General features: G+C 59.0%; 1 protein-coding gene across 1 annotated transcript; it reads right to left on the bottom strand.

The window, feature by feature from the left end:
• Positions 1-274: 274 nt before the first annotated feature.
• Positions 275-1,465, bottom strand: SOX1 (SRY-box transcription factor 1; the record flags this gene model as incomplete). The annotated part of the gene is made up of 1 exon (XM_080799262.1): positions 275-1,465. The coding sequence occupies one exon, from the start codon at positions 1,463-1,465 to the stop codon at positions 275-277; it is 1,191 nt and encodes a 396-aa protein (XP_080655388.1).
• Between the last annotated feature and the right edge of the window lie 19,535 nt (positions 1,466-21,000).

Raw genomic sequence — 21,000 nt, forward strand, 5'->3', positions numbered from 1 at the left:
AGAAAACGCTTTCTGCCTCCGCCGTGAATGATAAATACTGTACAAAAAGTCTCAAGGAAACACCGAAGTCAGTCCAAGCCGCGGGCTGCGTCAGCGCCCGGCGGTCCCCCGAGCTCCGGGGAAGGCGAGCCGGGGGCGTGCGTCGCCCGCGCTCGCGGCCAGTGTGTTCCTCTTCACAAGACCGTGGAAACGTCTGTACAAAAGCAAGGCCGCTCGGGCGGGCCGCGCGCTCCTCTGGCGCGTCGCGGGCGCGGGCCGCAGTGTCCCCGCGTCCCTAAATGTGCGTCAGGGGCACCGTGCCGTTGACGCCCGCGCCCGCGCCCTGGTAGTGCTGCGGCAGCGAGTGCAGCCGGCTCTGCGCCGCGGCCGCCGCGGCCGCCGCCGGGTCTCCGCTCTCGCCGGCGGGCAAGTACATGCTGATCATTTCGCGCAGGTCCCCGGGGCACGGCGCCCGCGAGTGCGCGGGCGCGGGCGGGCTGCCGCTCGGCTCCGACTTGACGAGCGAGCCCAGCGCGCCCAGGGCGCCCGACGACGCGGCCGCCGCCGCCGCCGCCGCCGCCACGGCCGAGTTCTGGTGCGCGCCGCCCGCGGCGGCGGCGGCGGCGGCCGCGGCGCCGTAGGGGAGGCCGCCGTAGCCCGAGGGCGAGGCGCTCATGTAGCCCTGCGAGTTGGAGATGGGGCTGTACTGCAGCGCGCCCATGTCGTAGCGGTGCATGGGCTGCGGGTTGTGCGGGTGCGCGTGCGGGTGGTGCGGGTGCGGGTGCGCCGGGTGCGCGTGCGGGTGCGCGCCGCCCGCGCCCGGGTGCTGCCCGTAGGCCAGCTGCGCCTCCTGCATCATGGCCGCGGCCGCCGCCGCCGCCGCCACCGAGCCGGGGTAGGCGCCGTTGGCCCAGCCGTTGACGTGCGCGTAGCCGCCGCCCGCCGCGCCGCCCGGGCTCTCGAGGCGCTGGCCCACGGCCGCCGCGCCCACGCCCACGCCCACGCCCATGGCCACGGCCGCGCCGCCGCCGCCCGCGCCGGCCGCCAGCAGCCCGCCGGCCAGCGAGTACTTGTCCTTCTTGAGCAGCGTCTTGGTCTTGCGGCGCGGCCGGTACTTGTAATCCGGGTGCTCCTTCATGTGCAGCGCGCGCAGCCGCTTGGCCTCGTCGATGAACGGCCGCTTCTCGGCCTCGGACATGACCTTCCACTCGGCGCCCAGGCGCTTGCTGATCTCAGAGTTGTGCATCTTGGGGTTCTCCTGGGCCATCTTGCGCCGCTGCCCGCGGGACCACACCATGAAGGCGTTCATGGGCCGCTTGACCCGGTCCTGGTTGGCCTTGGCGACCCCGCCGCCGCCGCCGCCGCCGCCGCCGCCCCCGCCGCCGCCGCCGCCGCCGCCGCCCGCCCCGGCCGGGCCCGACAGGTTCGTGGGGGCCTGGGCGCCGCCAGGCGAGTGCAGGTCGGTCTCCATCATCATGCTGTACATCGGGGCGGCCCGCGGGTTCACCGGCACCGCGCGGGGAGGGCCAGGCGCATAGACGGCCGGGGGGGAGGTGGAGGACGGAGAGGAGCTCCGTGGACCGGAGCGAGACGTGGGGAGGGGGAGAAGTCCTGCCAGAGAGAAGGGTGGGGGAGGAGGAAGCAATGACAACAAAACAAGAGGCAAAAACACACGCACTCAGCGCAGGTCCGGCTCCCAGGTGCAAAGTTTCTCCTCGTGCTCCAGCCACTCGCCGGAGAGGGGCGATGGCCGGGGTCGCCGCCGCCGCCGCCGCAGCCCGGTCGCCTCGGCTGAGCGGTGCAAACAGGTGCAGTCGGGGCCAAGTTGCAGCTCCACTTTTCGGGGCGCGAGCGGTGCGCGGGGCCTGGCCCCGGGCTCTCTGCCTCCTCCTCGCCGGCCGCCGCCGCGCGCTGCCTCCTTCCTCCTGCACCGGGTCCTCGGCGGCCTCCCAACTCCGGGGCTGCAACTTCTAGCGGCGCGGCGTGCCGCGTGCGCTGGGCATGTGCCGGTCCCAGGTGCCCGGGGGGAGCGAGGCGCCGAGGGGGGCGCGGAGGGGGGCCGTTGGGGAGGGGGGCAGGGGGCAGCGCCGGGAGCGCAGGCGCGCGGAGAGGGCCTGAGAGCGGGGCCGCCGAGCCCGGGACTGGCTGCCCACTGCCTGCCCGAGGCCGTGCGCTCGGAGCGGAGGCGCACGCGGGGCCGGCGGCGCGCGGGGCCCAGCAGCCATACGCCGGGCCCGGGCTGCCATTAAATGAGCGCGCCGCGGCCAATGGGAGCCGGCGGCGGCGGTGATTTGCATGGCGCGCTGGCGAGTGACGTGGGGAGGGAGTAGATGCTCGGGGCGCGGGCGGCGGGGCGGGAGGAGGGGAGGAAGGAGGGGGAGCAGGGGCAGGAAGGAGGGGGAAGGAGGCCTGGGGGGGGGCACAGCCACGCTGCTTCCTGAGCGCGCGCGGCGGCGGCGAACCCCGAGCTCGCCCTCCTCGCCTCTCCCGCCCGCGCGCTGCGAACGATTAAGGTTGGGTTTAAAAGCGGAGCCGAAGAAAGAATCGTCCGGGGCGGGAGGAAGAGCGGGAGGAGGGGCGGGGGGTGGGGAGGGGATACAGCCCGGAGCCTGCGTAAACGAGGGCAGTGGAGATCCGGCCTCTGCACCCCCGCCGGCCAACCCTGCGCTTGCCGGGAAGGGGAAAGTTGGGACCGCGGCGGGAACCTCACCCCCAGCTGGGCCCGAGGCCTCGGAGGGACGGGCGCGCCCCCGGGAGCCAGAGGTAGCTGGGGGCCGTCTGAGATGTGCAACTCGAAAGCCCCGCCCGGGTTCTCCTGTGAGACCCTTCCAGGGGTACCTGCTCCGCCGCCGCGCGCTCGAAGTTCTCCAGAGCCCCCTCTCGTAGGAAGGCCTTCCCAGTCCAGGCCCCAAGAATTCCCCTAAAGGAGGGGGCGGGCGTTTTGTCAGACTTGATTCCGTAGCTGCTGTTAGCATCGGCCCTGAACTTTTTTTTTTTTTTTTTTTTTGAGGGTCTTTTAAGGAGCCTGGGGGTTCTCGGCGCGTACTCTTCTCAATCTGGCTTCTTCCTCCTGAAAAGAAATTGCCAGGGGCTCGGAAACAACAGATCTATCTGAAATCTAGCAGCAACTCAACAACAGCTGAGAAAGTTTGTTTAAATCGCAAAAGAACGGTGGCTCCCACGCTCTTCTGGAGCGAGTCTAACCGCATCTGTTTGCCTAAGAACTGTGAAAACTGTGAGCGGAGCGGGGCCCACTGGACACCGAGCGGGGAAAGTGGGGCCTCCCGACTGAGCGGCAGATGCCGTGTTCCTACACTGTGCGAACGGAAGGCCTGGTTCTTGGGAGGAGGAAGGCCCCCCTTGCGGTTAGAATTCCCAAACTTTAAAGTGTCTTCCATCTGGGGACGCAGGGGAGGTTTCCAAACCCAACCTCCAAGCCCCCGCCATTGCGCCCATGCTGCTGATTCCGTCCGAATGATTAGCAAGTGGCCCAGAGACTTCCTACAGGGAATCCGTGGATCCCAAGCACCCGTCAAGTGTGCTCGGCGCGGGGGTCCGTGCGCCCCGGACAGGGAGGTGTTTGGAGGCGAGGGTGGGTAAAGCGGGGCCGACGCAAAGCGGCGCGACTGACCGTCTTGTAGTCCAAGGAAACGTGCAAGGATGGGCATGGCCCTAGGCGTCCGAATGGGGTGTTCAGGTGGCTGGGCCGCGACTACCTGACACCCTACCCGCCCATTTAAGAAAAAATTCTGAGGTTGTGAATACCCCGAGCCCTTGGCCTGTCCAGGGTGCAGAAGTCGTCCTTCCGCTCCTCTCAGTTACCGCGATGGGTGCTGTAGGCTTATTAGTATTTCAAGGTCGCTGCCGTAGCCACTGCGAATCGGTCTCTGCAGATTAAACTGCTTCCGTTTCAGGCCATTCAGCGTTTCATAGTGAACTCATCAAATAATACATAATTATATTAGAAAGGAAACTTCATTTTGTATTGTTTTTCACTAAATATCTAGGTTATAAACTTGGTTTGCAACTACCTTCTCATTTCATCAATCGAGTTTGTTAAACCTTTTGATCTGTTGTATATGCACTACCTCCAAATATCAGTTACATTGTGCGTGAACAAAAAAAGGAACAAGAACATGGTTTAAGAATGCTACAGCCTCGTTTTTCTTCTGATAATTTAGGAGACGATGGGTGTGCAGTGAGATCCAGTGTGTTATGGAAAGTCAGCAAGACTGAAATAAAGGAAATGGTTTACAAATTATAAACTATATTATCCACTTAGCAATTGAAAGATTTCTTTTCCTCTGCTTTTCAATTTAGATTTTAAACTAAATAGCCTAAGACCCCCTGAAAATGCTTTGTGTGAGTCAGGCTTGGCACATTATTTTCCATATCAATGGAGCAATTTATTTTATAAACACCCTGCACTCCGGTTAGCATTGCTGGAATGCTTTCTTTATGCTTTGGGGAACTTGGATAGCCCACTTTGAAATGGTCTGGTTTCTTTCTGCCACAGTCCTGAAAATTGTTTCCAAATACGATGTTACCCTTGTTCTCCAGAGCATCTAAACAGGTGGTCAATGGTTTCGCCTTGTGTGAGATCTTGCTAGCGCTTAGCGTTTGGGGCGCACCCCATAAGCCCTTTTTAGTGACGAGATGTTCCCTGGGCCCAAGTGGGCGCACACACTATGGGTGCCCACGTGCATAAGCATTAAACCAGAGCCGCAGGTGCAACTTGTTGCCAAGGGAGAAATGATTGGCAGCAGCCGCCTGTGCCAATGAGGCAGTGGCAGGGCCGTGAGTGCCAGACCTCTCAGTGCCTTCCACCCTGGCACGGAGACCGAGGAGCGTCATACCGACTCCTGCCGGTAATGGTTTCTGGGAGCCTTACCGGCCTGCTCCTTCTGACTCCTCTCCCCAGTGACTCTTTAAAGGGAGAGAAAACAGTCCAGAAACCAGTTTGAAAAACCACCTCCTTTCCCCAGTTTTGTGTCTCCCTCCCACTCTCCACCCAGGTTGGCAGGGGCCTCCTTCAGACTGAGAGCGTCTCAGAGGCCCTGGAGGGTCTGGAGACAGGCTGCAGGGCCTCCCAGTGATGTGAGGGCCCAGACCCGAGCAGGGGGTGGGGGGGATGAGTTTGCTGTCCATGGACCAGATTTTCTCTTCCGGCTTCTCGGAGACTTAGCTGCATGTCTTTGCCCCAGTGAAGACCAGCCTGGGAGTGCGGAAAAGCAAAGCTACTTTCTGTTCTTTTGTTTAACTTGTGGGCATGATCCTGAAGGAAAATTCAGAGCCTCCTTAGAGGAAACGACAGACACAGGTAGGCTGATGTATCTGCACATGTGTGCACACAGAATGTGTGTACGGACGTGCACACGTGTGCAGAGACGTGTACACACGCAGGATATGCACACATAGATGCATACATGCCCACAGAGGATACGTGCATGCGTCGACACACACGTGTTCAGGCAGGATACACGCATACGTGTACGCGGGCGTGTACACATTCAGAATATGTGCGTATATGTGTATGCGGTGTATTTTCACGATTACACAGAAGCCTTTGCCTTTCAAATAAACTGATGACTGGACTCCAGCGCCAGTAGAGTGAACTGTTTTTGTGGAGTCACTGAAACTTCTGGCTCTGGCTTTGCCCCCCTCCCTGTGGCTGGCGCTCAGAGGAGATGTCGGATGCAGGGAGGGTCCCTGTGCCTAGAGTCCCCGCAGAATCTCCCCAGCACTCTTCCAGGAAAGCTACCTTTCAGGCCCCTAGAGGTGACTTTCCGTAGCAGAGACAGTCTTTAGCCCCGCGCGGTGGTGAGACGGTCGGGTCTGGAGTTGGGGGGTGGGGACGGAAGTCAGTGAAAGGTCCCCGTAGGGGAGCCGCGAAGCCTGAAAACGCCCGTCCTCCGCGGCCTCGGCGCAGTCGGGCCGTGCTGGGGACCCCCGCCCCGGGGACGCGCGCAGCCCGCCGCCGCCGCCCTCCTGCCGCCGGGCTGCCGCGGCTTCCCGGACGCCCGCCGACCGAAGCCCTGCGTCGGCGCCTCGGCGCACCGCCCCGGGCGCAGCTCTGCAGGCGCTGGCGTCGCCCCAAGGGCCCAGGCCGGAGTCGAGGGAGGCAGATCCCGAGGGAGGGAGCCGCGCGCTCGAGGCCGGATTCGGGGCGAGAAGACGTGCTCGGAGAAGGAGAGCGAGCGGGGGGAGAAGGCGGCGGAGCGAGCGGGCGCGGCGGGAAGGAGAGGACCCGAGGCAGCTCAGGCCTTCGGGGTCGTCTCCGCCGGCAGGAGGCGCAGACCAGGAGGGGCGGGAGGGACGCGGCGCCGGCGGGGGCCGCTGGAGGGGGACGGCGGCGGGAGGCGGCGGAGCGGGCCGCGCGTCCCCCCAGCCCGGAGCCGCGGGAGCGCGGGCCGCGATCGCCGTCTGCTGGCCGCCGCCGCCCTCGCCGCCTCCAGGCTGCGGGCCTCCGGGCCCCGCTCCCCGCCGCGGCGCCCCGTTTCGTTCCCGGCTCCTGCAGCCTCGCGCGCGGCTCCGCGGCTCGGCGCGCGCCTCCGGGTCTTTTGGAGCCGGGGTGCGCGGGGGACGTCTGGGGGGCCGCGCGGGGGGCGCTGGTCTGTCCCGGGTCCCCCGGCGCCCTGGGTGCCCCCTCTGCGCCCTGGCCCTGCTAACTTGGCCCGTTGTTCCCAAACAAAGCCAAAGGAGCCAAAGTAGCACAAAAGTTTCTTTGTTGATTTTTTTTTCTTTTAAAGGGGAAAAAACAGTCATGGAAGAGGGGAGAGAGGACGGAGGAGAAAAAGAAGCGCCCGCGAGTGCGGGACTTCCAGCCGCATCTGCGCGGTGCGGGACTCCCAGCCGCATCTGTGCCGTTTCGGGGTAGCCACAGACCGGGGACCTTCGCAGCCGTTCTGAGCGCGCGAGGCCCCCGTCCGGTCCTCCCGCCGGGAGCGTCGGGCTGTGCGGTGCTGAGCCTGTGGGGTCCGCGGGAAGGGGGATGCGGGAAGCAGGGCTTTCTTTCCAGCCGCCAGCGTGGAGATCCGTGAATTCGCCCTGAAGAGCAAACAGCCCCGCGTGCGTGCGTGTTGTTTTGCGCCTCCTCGCTCTCTGGGTGAAAGCATTTGGAGAATCTCTGGGAGCTTTCGAGTAGGGGCCCATCCTGTGAGCAGTGCTCACACATATAATTCAAATTTCACAGCTGACCTGCTCTGAAAACCTCAATCAGCTTCTAATTGAAGGGAAAACAAAATATTGCTTCCCTACAGCAGAGCCGACGATTTAATCATTATATCAGACATTATAGCTTTTAATTAGGCTAATGCTGATACTGTATGGGAAGAGATAATTCAGCACAGTTCTTGATGAATTCTGTAATTGGGTTAACGGCAGAGCAGTCGGGGGAGAGACGTCAATATTCAAGCTGCGTCTGTAGCCACCAGGTTTATGAATGAAAGAGAGAAGACAAGGGAGGGTAACACTGGGACCCGAGGGGAGCCTCGCGCCCTCGGCCTGGCGGCGCTGCGGGCGCTCGGGAGGGAGGGCGGCGGGCCCAGCGCACGGAGCTGGGCAGCCGCGGGGTGCCAGGCCGCCAGCGCGGGGTCCTCCTGCCTCTCAGCCGGCCTGGCCCTTCGGTGGGAAACTTTCCCAGCAGAATCTCGGCGCGGCCACCTGCCCCGTACACCTGGACGCTGCTGTCTCCGCCAGGGTGTCCCCCTCAGCGCAAACCAAACCGGTGCTGGCGGGGAGCTGGGCCGAGCGCAGCTTTGACGCACACCCTCGCTGGGCGGCCTTTAAAGACGCGAGCGCGGTCCCGGCTCCCGTCCCTCGCTTGGCCGGGGGCGCCGGCCGGGAGGGCCCAGCGTTCTGGGTCAAGGGCACCGGTCGCCAGTCCCCGGCTTTGGGGGCGCGGTGGGCACGCGGGACGCCAGGTGCCTGGGCGCATGGCCCGCTGCCTGCATTCTCATGTCCACACTGATGAACAACTTGGCGAGAAGGCTGCTTGAGTGGGGACCCGGGTTAGTGCCCAGTGGCCTGGCCAGTGGGCCTGGGCCAAGCCACTGCCTGACGCTGAGGCCGCTCGCGCAGCTTGACCAGTAAGGCTTCGGGTCCTGCGTCCCGGCCTCCGGCTGTCCCTGGAAGGCCCGCAAGGGAGCCGGGAAGGAGACAGCCGCCAGCCGCACCTGCGGAGAGCGAGCGGGGCCAGGGGGGCGGCGGCACCCCTCCCCTCCCCTCCCCTCGGTGCCCGCAGGCCCGTGCTGGCCCACCACGGCCACTGCGCCGGCCTGCCTGTCCTCCCGGGGCGCGTGTGGCCCAGGGCCGAGGCCGGGCTGGGAGAGCCCCCATCCCCCCACCGTACCCCCCCATGCCCGCTGGCCCATAGGACCCGCAGAAGTTGTGTTCAAGTTCATCGGTCCGCACAGCTGCCCCGGAGAGTGCCACAGCCCTGGGTTTTAAGGAGAAACACCAGCGCCTCTAAAATTTGGATGGGCTTTTTAAAGAGGCCACCTGACCCGCGTTTTCTGCGGTTTTAATCCAAATGATTTCACAGTATGGTTTTTATGTACTTTTTATATTTCTGCATTCCCCTCCCCCCCCCCCCGGCAAATTTTGTCTTACTCCTTGGCTTAACTACCTCGCTCATTGCAATCGTCTCCTTCAAGATAAATATACCACATTGTGATTCACCCTTGTCTTATTTTGTCAGTAATTACCACAAAATTAAATGGGTCACTGGTAAAGTTTCATTTACACAACCCCCCATAATTAACAGTTTGAATACACCTTGTTACATTGTACAAAAGTTGTAATTTTCTAACGCGTGTAGGTTTTTATTGGTAAAGAATGCTTGTGTCCCATGTGATAATAACACAAAGGCCCTCTTCCGACAGTAGGTGTGTTTTCTAAGCTCCTGTGAAGACTCATCAGAGACCAAACTTTCTGGGATGGGGGGAGCTTCCTAACTATTCAGATTAAAATGTGCAGAATGCCAAGATCTGAGAATACAGGACATTTGCTGGAGCTAAATTCTACAGCCCAGGTCCTTGGGAGGGGCAAGCAGCCCGGGCAGGTGAATGCCGGGCAAGCAGGCTCTAGCTGCACAAGTTCATTCCTCCGAGCCCAGAACCACTCCTTCCCGCCGCGGCAGCGACCCCACCCGGTCCAGGTGAGGTCAGGTGAGCCGGTGGCCAGGGATGTTTGCAGGAAAGAGCCTCGGGGAGCAGGAGACAGCCCTGTCTCACATTCTCTCATTAGCCTACTGTAGAAAAGGCATCACTCACAAGAGGAGACAAGTCATAAGGAATTTCTATATGAAAAGAAATAAAGTGAAATCAGAGATGCTTTCTCTTACAGGCCGTCCCTGTCATTGCAAATTAGATTAGCTACACAGGCTTCAATATCAACATGACACGGGGTTCACAGGAGTGAAAGGACCATCCACTCCAATCTCTCCTTTCATCGAAGCATCGCACATAAATTACATCTTGTCCTTTAATACACTTTTCAATGAGATTAAAACATCACTTTGACACAATTTCAGGCCTTTCAGTTGCATGCGTTGCTTACTCCAGAAAACTGCAAACACAGAAGGAGGTCCGCTGAGCCCTTCCAGCCCCGGAATTGGGCCCGGAAGCCGGCACCCCTGCCTTGCGATCGGAGCTAACAGCAGGCCCGCTGGCTCCCCTGGAATGCTGGGAATCTCACCTGGCGGGGACAGACACCAGCTGTCCTCAGAGGGAAAATCCCATTTCCCTCCCGTGGGGTGAAGTCCTGGAGACTAGCTGGGTGTGTGGGCCTCAGTGTTACTCATTTGTCGTTATTTAGGGTGGCGGCCTCGGGACAGGACGGATGGAGAAGGACCAGCAGTGACCCCAGAGCATCCCCAGGGATGCCCCTTCCCCACGGGATGCTAACTAACTTGGGGAGCAGGCACCAGGAAAATGAGACGGAAGGAGGTTTGGCAGATCAGAGAGAGAAACAGGCTTGTTTTAGTCTCTGCAACTTAAATCTTGTGGGCAATGAGGAAAAAGTGGGGGAACATAGTTTCCTGCAAAACCAGCTGAAGGCAGAGTCCACCTCTCTACCGGGCTGCGGGCGCTCTCTCTCCCTTCGGGGACTGGTGCAGCTCTGGGCAGTGACCCCAAAAGGACAAAGGGCCCCACCAGGCTGCAGAGAAGGGGTGTTCAGGTGGTAGGGTACAAAGTCTATGCTTGCTTTATACTTTGACTAAAATTGTGTTGAACCCTCAGAACACAGCCACGTTTGCTCCTGGAGGAGAGGCTACTGCCCACCTTTCCAGGTAGACCGGATTGTCTGCCAGGGAGCAGGTAGGCCGACCCCGGGAGGACAGCCCCAGCACCTCCTTCAGTTGGTGTGCTGGGAGACGGTGGGCAGCTAGATGCTCCTGGTTCCTCCCAGGGTCCTCAGAGGGAAGCCTGGCCCTTTCAAGCCCACTCCTGGCCTTCATCCTGCATCCCCCGCACCTGCTGACTCCCACACCTGGCTCTCTCTTCTGCTCGATCCTTTCCAGTAATAAAAAGGACCAGAACTCAAGGCCACCTGGATGTTTTATGTCATTTTCAGGGAGCAGGGGAGCTCAGGCCACGCTATCCCGCCTGCCTTGCCCCTTCCAGGAGAGACTCAGCTCAGGAAGGAATCCTGGGAGTACCTGGGGTGGGGAGTGGGGGTGGAGTTCCTCTCCTAGTGGGTCTCAGCAGGCCTTAATCCTGGGTCCCTCCTTTCTGGGACAATGGCCGGTGCAGGGTACTTCTGCCTGTGCTGCGGCATCATGGACCTCTAGGCGGGAGCTGGGGAAGGGACCTGGGTGACAAGATCATGGTCCTGGAGTAGAACAGAGCAGGACCCCTCCCTCCCCAACTCCAGCCCAAGGGAAGACCCCAACCTGGCCGCCTGGACAGCACCGCTGCGGTGGTCAAGGCGTTGGGGGTCCCGTGCGCCAACTGGGGGCGCCATCAGTGCAGCCTCTTTCCCCCCCCACGCCCTCGCCCTTCACAAAGGGGCTTTCAGGACGTCAGCCCCTCCGCGCTCCGGGAAATCAATGCGGTAAAGCGGGCTTTTAATGGGTTAATTGACTGGCGGCCGCTATCGTGTTCAAACACCTGTTTCTTGCTGGCTGAGGCAGCCAGCCCCGTTCTGCGGCCGGTCGATGGCTGCCAGGCCGGCCCCGCCCGGTCCGTCCATTCCACCACCCGCCCCGGCCGAAAATCCATTTTCACCTTTGGAACTTGGCGACTTTCCTCTCCGCGGGCGCCTCAAACCTGGGAAATAGGGGCGGAAGCGGACCGCGGGCCCGAGCGGGTGGGGAGGCTCCCGGGCTGTGCGCTCGGAGGACCGAGGCATGCGCCGCGTCGTACCGCCCGAGCTGCCGAGCGGGAGCGATTTCGCAGGAGGAGGGAGGACGCGCGAGGGGGCCTGGGCGCCCGCGCCGGGGTCACCTCCGTCGCTCAGCAGGCGGGGCTTTGGGACACCCCGGCCCTCACCTTGGGGCGCCCTCCCCTCGCCGGCGGGACCAAGACCCGGGCCACGCCCGCGGGGCTCGCGGCCAGGCGCCCGGTGGGTCCGGGCGCTCGCGGCGTGTCCAGGGCTCTCTGCTCATTGGTGTGCGTGGGTATGTGTGTGGCAGATTTAACTCAGTCAAGACCGTCGGTCAGTCAAAGTTAAATTGATTCTTTGCCCAAAACATCTCCCACTAAATGGCATCGCTCTCCATGTCCATCTTTAAAACGGTAATTTCCACCGGCGGGTTTCGTTCTCGGCGCCGCCGGGTGCGCACAGCCAAGAGCCGGAGCAGCGCCAAGGGCAAGGGCGCGGAGCCGGGGAAGGAGGCCGCCGCCCGCTCAGCGGCAAATCGCTGGCCCGACCGTCCTCCGCCCTCCCCGAAAAAGGGCGACCCAGAGAGAAACAAGTCTCGGTCCATGGGGCGGCGGCCAATCCCAAAAGCCGAGAAAGAGGGAGGAGGGAGCGCCCAGAGTAGAAAATGACAAATACCCCCCGCCCCCGCCCCCGGCTCGAGAGTCGCCGCCGCGGTCACCACGGCTACCCACCTGTTCTACCGGGGACGCCGCGCGGACGCAGTACACGCCTTTCGGGAAGCCGCCGTGGAGACCCCGCGCCCCTCCCCGCGCCCGTCGCGCCCCCTCCCCAGCGTGGTCCGGCCGGCCGCCCCGCGCAAGTTCAGGCACTTACAGTGAGTTCCTCCTCCCGCGCCAGCGGGTCCCGCGCTCCGCCCGCCGCACCTGCCGCCCGGCGCCTCGGCCCGGTGGCCCGCCCGCTCCGTGCGCGAGGCGCCGCTGCCCGGGGACCCCCGCCGGCCGGCTCCCGGCGGCGCCCGCTCCGCAGACGCGGCGCCACGCGCACGCACACTCACACGCGCACACACGCTCCCCGCTCGCACACTCGCTGCACACGCACACGGGGCTCGCCCGCCTCGCGCACACCCTCCCAGACACACACGCTGCGGGCGAGAGAGACAAGAAAATGAAATTTATTATTGATAGGGAAGACTTTAAAGACAATTTCAAGTTATTGTTTCTCTCTGGAAAAAGGGGGATCCCTGCACATAATGAAACGCCTTTTGTGTGGCGCCGAACAATACCAAACAAGTATTCTAATAAATAGCCACTTTTTTGTTCCTACTCGACAGTGAATAGAATTGAGCAGTTGGTTCTCGAGCAGCTGCGACGCCTTTTTGAGCGGGAGGTGGAGCCGCGCCCCCCGCGCCCCTGCGCCGCGCCCCCGCGCCACTGTCCCCCCCCCCCGCCGCCCGCGCCCCCTCGTCCTGGGCCCCATCCCTCCGCGCCTCACCCCACCGGGTCCTGGCCTGGCCTCAAATTCGGGCTCAGCAAAACTGCGCCTCTGCCCTGGGCGCTCGGAAGGCTTTGCCCCCCTCCCCATAAAATAGATGTCACTCCCGTCATCACGCAGGCTTCTGATTTTCGCCTCCAACTGCTCTCCAGCCTCGGAGTGGGAGGATGTCAGTCCCCACCCGCAGTCCGGAGTCACCTGGGTCGCGTCCGAGGGTTATCAGCGCAGCGCCCTGCTCCCATCCCGCCAAGCCCCAGGTCCAGACTGCTCCTCTCAACTTCAGCTTTGTTCTCCCGCCCACCTGCGGGGGGGGGCACTTGGCCTTGTTCCCCCCTTCCTCTGCTGCGGGCTTCTAAGCCCCCAGCCCACACTCCTAGCTGCTGAGCGGACACTAAGGACTCGTGTTACGGACACAAAGCTCTCCAGGTGCACGCGGCCTGGGGTTTGGCTTCCTCCGAGGCTGGTGGGGAGCCCTCTGCAGGCAGAGCCCCGGCCACCCCTTTGGAGGACGCAGCGGTGCTCCCAGGGCCCCGCCAGGCGGGCAGGGGAGGAGGACGTCCGAGAAGGCTCCTCTGTCTTCTGCCCTCCCCCCCCCAGCTTCCTCCTCTCTTCTCTATCTCTCCCTTCTGTTATCTCTCTCTCTCTCTGCGTGTGTCTCTGTCTTCCCTCTACCCCATTCCTCTTCTCTGTCTCTCTTCTGTTCTGTCTTCGGAGGTGCAAAGATGTCAGCACTTGGGACTTAAAACCAGCACCCTCTGATCCTATCTGGAAATGCATCAGAAGCTGTCTTTCTCAAAATGATGACCCTACATTTTGCCCAAAGCACTTATGGTCTCCGCCCACCAGAAGGAAAGCTATCTGCCATTTAAAAAACAAAGTAGTGCGAACAGAGACAGAAGAACATCTCATGTGCTTGCGAGCCCCCTCGGGTTCCACGGAGCGGGACCACCGTACTAGCCACACATCTTGGACAAATGCGTGATAATTTTTTTTCATTGCTTGCAGCTGCAGTTTTCAGGAGATCCTTCTCTGTCTGGCTGTAATTGTAGAGACAAAAAACCCACATGACTTTTACTCAATGGACCTTAATCTAGAGAAACACTATGTCATTTGCAAATTATTTCTTAATCGGACTAAGCTACTGAGGAGTGCGAGGAGAGGAGGTAGTGTTCTGGGAGTCGAGGAACAGCTCCGATGCTAGCTGGGATTCTATTCCCGGCGGTTCGCTTACCCCAAAAGACGCATCGGCGTTAACTGTCGAGTGCAAAATAAAGCATGGAGGTTGCTTTACTTGGGATTATTATTATTATTTTTTTGAAATCTACTTTTGAGAAACTCTGTTCCCTTGGAGTTTAAGGCAATTTAGTTCTGTCATCTGAGATGTCAGTGACAAGAGGAAGAGAGAGTTGGTCCTTGACATTTTTTTAAAAACCGGGTTTGTGCAGGAATCCGTTGGTGGGAAACAAGGAGGCGCGTTGGAATTGGACCCATTCCAGCAGACACCCTGAAAGCTTTTTCCTTTTGTATGGAAAATGGAAACATTTTGGAATCCAGATTTAAAACTTTGACTTATATTTTACATGTTAAATCACTGAAAGATTGGGTACAACACTGCATAAAGCTTCAAACCCTGCAAATATTTGAATGGTTTTTGTAAGCGGAGCAGCTGCCAGTCAGCTGGCTTTGACAGGCTGCCACAATTTTGTCACTTAATAGTGGGTGTTAGGCTAAGTGCAAAACACTCTGGCAAACAGATGTCAAACCGTATCTCATATCAATGGGGGCTGTGTGGAGTTTTCACCTCCATCTCGGTCTGGCGCCTGGGAGCCCCCGTCTACGCGGGTGTACAGCATCAGGAACGTGGCGCTCTGAAAGTCGTGGCCAGGGGCGCGCGGCACAGGGGACGCGGCCTGGGAGTGGGGCCAGGGACAGCAGGCGGGAGGCGCGGGCGTGGCCTGGGATGGGCGGGCGCGACTGCCCGCGCCCCAGCCGGGCCTCCCGGGCCTCCCGCCGCCCGGCCGGCCCCGCGGTGGCAGCTCTGCGGACGCGGGGTGGGGGCAGGGCACCGGCCACGGCGCCCCGCGCTGCCCTCCGCCCGCAGCGCTCCGGAAGCTGCCCCGGCGCCCGGGCCTGTGCCCTGGGGAACTGGGCCCCGCTGCAAGCCTGTGGCGGGCTCACGAGTGGGGCGGGCGCGGCCAAGGTCAGCCCGATGTCGGCGGCCAGCCTGGGCCGCAGCGAGGCCCGGGCCACAAGCAGAGCGCGGGGGCACCCGCCGCCGCCCGGCCCACCGCCCCAGGGGATGTCCCGGTCGGACAGGCTTCTCCTTGTAGGGGTGCGGAGGGACTGGGCGAAGGGTGCTCGCAGTCGCCGCTGCTCAGCGAGAGGGCGGAGGCGCCAAAACCTCCTCTTTGTTCCCGGGGCTCTCCCCGCCTCTCCGGAGCAGGCTCTCCTCCCCAGAGGTCAGAACTGCCCTCGGTCCGCTGGGCTCCCGGAGCACGACGCCTCTGGCTCCTTTCCTAAAGCTCCGGGGTCCCTTTGCAGCTCAGGTCCCCGTGCACTGTCACGACCTGGGCGTGGTTGCGGGCGAGGGGTCCAGGTCCTGGTCCTTCGCTCGCCCCTGCCCCTTCCCCAGCGCACGGGTTCCGCCGCAGTGAGAACACGTACCTCTCCTCCCGCAGAGACTGAGGTCCCCAGCACCCCCCAAACGTCTTCCCAAATTTTCACCTCTTGGTGATGCCCAACTTGTCCACAAAATGCGGGTGTGTACGAGATCACAACCTAATTCACACAGGAATGCATGTGTGGTAGCTGATTAATTGTTAAGATTTTTAGATTATGGGTTCCCTTGGACTCCCCCCTGCCCCACATTCCTCCTTCCCTTTGCATAACCTCCCGCCCGCCCTTCAGGCTTAGAATTTATTCTTGAAGCTGGAAGGTCAAAATGGAAAATTTGGATTATACTACAAGATGTGATAAAAGGCAAATGTGTCAGTATGAAGATTAAAAAAAAATTCTCAGTGCTTTCCCTTGAAGAAGGGAAGCTACTTCACTCTGCCTTCACAGTCTCTCATGATAGGCATTTTAAAAATGACTAAGAGTCTAGGCGACTATCTGCTTTATAATAAATAGAGCTCAAAGACACTAGTCTTCATTTGCTTCACTGTAAAGTCAGCCTGAGGCTCATTCGTATTTTCCACAAATGCATTCACAGTTAACAAGTGCTTGAAATAAGACCCTTTCGTGTTTCCCGAATTCTCGCTGATGGAATGGAATCAAAACACATCTTAATGCCCCCCCCCACCCTTTTAAATGTACAGAACAAATATTCTACTAGGATTGAACTTTTAGGGGAAAAAAAGCGTCTCTGAGTCCATTTGTTTTAATTATATTGGAGTGGAAAGCCAAATACGTTCACTTCTTGAAAGCAGTTTTCACAGGCCTCTGGGATTAATTAATTCTAAACGTACCAAGACGAAGGTGCTAACATTTCACTTTCTGACCACGGTCCACTATTCTCACAGGCAGAAGTACCCGGCCTGCTGCGAACTTAGCTGTAAGCCTGAACACTTCACATTAAAGTCGCCGGGGCCTTTAGAACTTTCCAGTGTCCTATCCCAAATCAACTGACTCAAGCCCCTGAAAAACCCGTCAGCATTCTCAGAGGACAGGAAGTGATTCTGATAACGAGGCAGAGTTGAGAATCCCTGGCTTACACTAGTATTTCTAAGAAATGACTTAAAAGTCCTCCAAGAAACCACATCTACTTGTACTCATAATAAATGGTTTTTCCAATGCTGTGGGAGAACTGTCCTGTGAAACACCGACTGCAGCCCCGGGGGGCGCGGCTGTGTGGACGCGGGCTGCTGGCCTGGACTCCGGACGCGGCCGTGTTCCCGCGTACACACGGCGGGCCGTGATGGCGCGCCTCACCGTCCTCCCGCAGAACCCTCGTCGCCCCTCTGAAGCGCACCTGCTTTCTGGAAAGGCAGGGGTGGGTGGTGGGAGACGTTGGGACGGGTGAGGCTTCCGGCAGGCACACACAGCCTCAGCTCGTGTGATCCCCGACTCTGAGTTGGGAGGTGGCCCTCGGCAAGAGGGGGCCCTTCCTGAACCGTTATGAGGAGATTCAAGGCCGTGTCTTCCGAGGGAAGGGCGAGGCCTGCTCGCGGGCTGTGACAGGTGGAAGTGTGTGCCGCAGCCCCGGCCCGCCCGGAAGGAGCTGGGGTGGGAGAAAGGGCCGGGGAAGGACGCGCCTGAGGGGCCTGGAGTGTGGAGACAGGCAGGCAGGTGGCAGGAGAGGGCGGCTTCCCTCCGAAGGGTGGCCTGTCCCTGCGGGGGCGGGGGCGGGCTTCCAGAGTCTCTGTGGGGGTCTCCACCTTGTTCGGGTTCGTCGCCTCACAAGAACCATTTACGATCTGTCTGCCCGCTCTTGGATGGCGATCACAATGTCGCTCTCGTGACATTCTTCTGGCCGCGCATCCAAGGATTTACCCGGAACCGACTTGTGCCCATGAACGAAGGAAATTTGCTGATGGGCCAAGTGTCCGCGCTCATGTGTACCTGGGCATAAGCCCCCCCACCCCAGTCTCCCCTAACAGGCCACCCTCCCAGCAAAGCGGGGGCGGGGCCCGGGGAGGAGCGGATTCCGCGAGCTGCTGAACGGGAAGGGAGCGGAGCGGCTCTCAGTCAGAGCCCAGAAGGGTCGTTGTTTCGGCGGATGCCGGGCCTCTAGCAGAGCCGTAATCACGGGGAGACCCCGCCAGAGGGTTCGCCGTGCTCAGCGGAGAAGAACTTGGGTACTTGTCCTTAAAAGGAGGAGGCGTGTGGTGAACTCATACCCGCACCTGAACGCAGAGCTTCCTCTTGAAGAGTATACATATATGTGAACATATGTTCGAATAAAGACCTTCTCAGTTGATCAACTCATAATTGAAACCCATGATCTTTGAAAAGCTAAAATGACTTTGGGAAGTCACTAGTATTTACGGCCCCGGTCTGCTTCATAGGTGACATGCACACAAGTGGTCGAGACCGAGCTCTCCAGCCTCCGTGGGCGGTGTGGACGGCCGCCACCGCCTGGGAGGCTGGTGGGCGCACAGGCGGCGCGGAGATGTTCGTCCCACGCGCGGAAGGCATCCTTACTCGACTTCAGTGGAGACCACCTGCCGGGAGCCTGGCTTTGTTCTGCTGCTTTATGCTGGGCGACCTTGAGCAGGTAAGTCACCTTCTCAGTTCCGTGCCTTGCTCTGTGCAGTGGAGGGAGTCACTCCTCCCTCATGGGATCGTTGGGCCAGCGGAGCCGTGTAGACAGTGCAGAGGCATCTGAGAACCAGGCCGTGCCCTCCCTCCCGAGTTCCCTCGTGTGGTCTTCCTGGCACCGTGGAGCGGCGGGAGCGCGAAGTCAGGCCCGGCCCTGGTCTTCTCCAGGGACAGCCCCGCCGGTCCGGCCGATGCCGCGCTCGCTCCAGGGGCGGCCCCTTGCCTGTCTGCAGGCACCCGGGACTCTGTTCACCTTCACATTCAGGGTTTTTGTCTGAAAACCCAAGATGAATTCATCTTTTTGGAGGTGTTTTAGCAGCAGTCTGTAATAACAACTCGGCACAGCGTCGCGTGCTGGCTTGTAGTCAGATCGGCTTTTTTGGGGAGACAGTGACTGGATCTTAACCTTCACATTCCCTGCACCGATGAAGGCCCATTTAGTGACCGGGCTTAAAACTCAGCTGGAATGGTCAGGGCGGCCCCTCTTTCATAAATTAGAGGCTTTGGATCTTACTCCTTCTTTGTTGGGGAAATTTTTTTTTTTAGAACTCTGTTCATCTGTTTCACAAATATTTACTGATCTCCTGCTGTGTGCCAGGCCCTGCGTGGGCCCCGCCGATGACCCTGATCTTTGTTCTCAGGGTGCGCACCGTCCCGCTCTGGGGAGCAGGTGTACAGACGGGACTGAGGGAGACCGCGGGTGTGTCCTGGGGACCGGCCCCTCTGCCGACTCCGATGCCCCTGCTTTTCCTCGGGCGTGTACTTCCTGAAGCTTTTTTTGCTTTGGTTCGAGTTTTGTTTCTGGTGATGTATTTCTTTTCCTCTTTTTCTTTAAGGTCCACGATCACGTGGTGAAGGTGAGCCTTCCTTGGCAAAACAATCGGTAGGACTTTTCTCTGATTTTGAGTCTACATGATGCCCAAACCGCTGAACAATTCGGCCTAAAATAAGGTTGTCACGGGGAGCACAGGGCAGGCCAGCGCCCGACTGCAAGGGGCGGTTCCTGGACCAGTCTGGGACCTCCATTTATGAGCTCTGGAGAAAGGCGGCAGGATTCTGTCGCGTCTGTATCTCCTTTCTAGAGCGAACACGTCAGGATTCCAGAACGGAGTAATGGAATAGTTTGTCATAGTCGAAACCTCTGGGGCTTAATTTCTTCATCGGGGGAAGTGGGTACAAAAGTGTTAGTCTCCCAGGAGCAGTAGTGATCGAAGAGGAATTCGGAGGCGCCCGGAGATCAAAGCTCGTTATCACTGAGAATTCCTGCGCTCACCCGTCCATGGCGCAGGGTGCGGGGGCAGACAGGCACGGGGCACAGCGCTGGCCCTTGCCGGATAAGTGCTTCCTGCTGTTTGAATTTTGCAGCTCTGGTAGAGTAGTGAGTATTAGGAACTCAAAGAGTGATTTCATAAAGAAAAAAAAGTGTAGTTTACACCAAAATGGAATAAACCCCCTTTTGAGTAACAACAATCTGCATAAATGCTTTAAGAAAGCCTGTAATTATGATAAAAATGTTGCTCAAAGTTAAAATTATGAAGCAATCAAGATTTATAAACAGTCTCTCATCGACTTTTAATCATTCTTTCTTTTTTATATACAAACTGTACACAATATATGTTTGCAATATATCATACTACACATTTTATTTTCAGTAATTTAGCGGAGTAAAATATACGTGAGGTGACATTGAGAGGCTAGGTTATATACGCACGTGACCGTGAGCATATAGCTGCCTACAGTGCACGCACGCACACGCACACACGCACCCACATGCACACATACGCACACACACACAGACACTTACACATCTTTTTGGCTAGTATCTTACACAGAAAAGACGCAGGCTTTTACTGCATCAGAATATCTTTCCAATTTTAATTAACCAAGCTCCTTTTACAAACCTGAAAAAGTATCATATGCATATGAATATTAATTTCTTTCTGCCAAAAAGAAAATATTTAAGTCACCAGATGATCCAGGTCAAAATTGATCAGATTGACCGATAGTTGTCCATACTGTGCAAAAATTGCCTCATTTGAGTGGATGGAAATAACAAGCAATTTGGTAACCCCGTGAAGGGCTGACCTAAAATATGAGTTTGTAGATACTGTGTTTGATAGAAAAATGATATAATGTTGTTTAAGCTGAAATCGAGGAGGAGCACAGTAGCGTGACCTTGACACCAGTAGATATTTATTAATCGTTTTTTTTTCTTTCTTTTTGTCAGGGATCCAGAGAAGACTATAGAAATGTCTCTGATAATTGTATGAGGGTGACTTCCCTGTGGGCCGTCCTTATCTCCCTGGACACTTCTTCCTCCCTAGTGTCTTTATCCCAGCGTCCGTGCTCGGGGGCACCAGCCTGCAGCACGCTGTTGGTCCTTCACCTAGCTGGTCCTCGTTACAGCAAATTAAACCTGTAAGAGCCCGAAGAACCAGTTTGTAAATTCAGGATGACCTTTTAGGCAGGATCTCGTCACCTAGACACTGGCAAAGATTAACTACCGAAACTCTACGGTCTCTCTAGATGTCGACCTCTAGCACGTGGATTCTCTGAAGGCAAACATCTATAGCTGGTCTTCACGCTCTCTGAAAGCTTGTTTATTCTCGCTGCCTTGGAGGATGGCGGATGTGTTAGCGCTAGTTAGGGGTTTGTCACCGACACTCAGGACACTATGCTGACCCTGCCTCTGCCCAGAACATTTCCGCAACGCCCCCTTCTTCTGAGGTCACAATTTCATGTTGTTTACAAGGCCTGTTGACCTTTCCAGCATCATCTTGGGCCGCGTCCCCACATACGGACACCTAGCCCTTGGACCTCCTCCCAGAATCTTCTCTTGGTTCTCATAAGCTCTTTCAACCCCAACACATCTTCCCTCAAACTTGTGTCTGGCCCACTCATCACTCAAGTCACTTGCTTAAAGAGGCCTTCCCCTGTGGTCTAAAT

The sequence above is a fragment of the Martes martes genome, assembly GCF_963455335.1.
Source record: "Martes martes genome assembly, chromosome: 3".
Lineage (NCBI taxonomy): Eukaryota > Metazoa > Chordata > Mammalia > Carnivora > Mustelidae > Martes > Martes martes.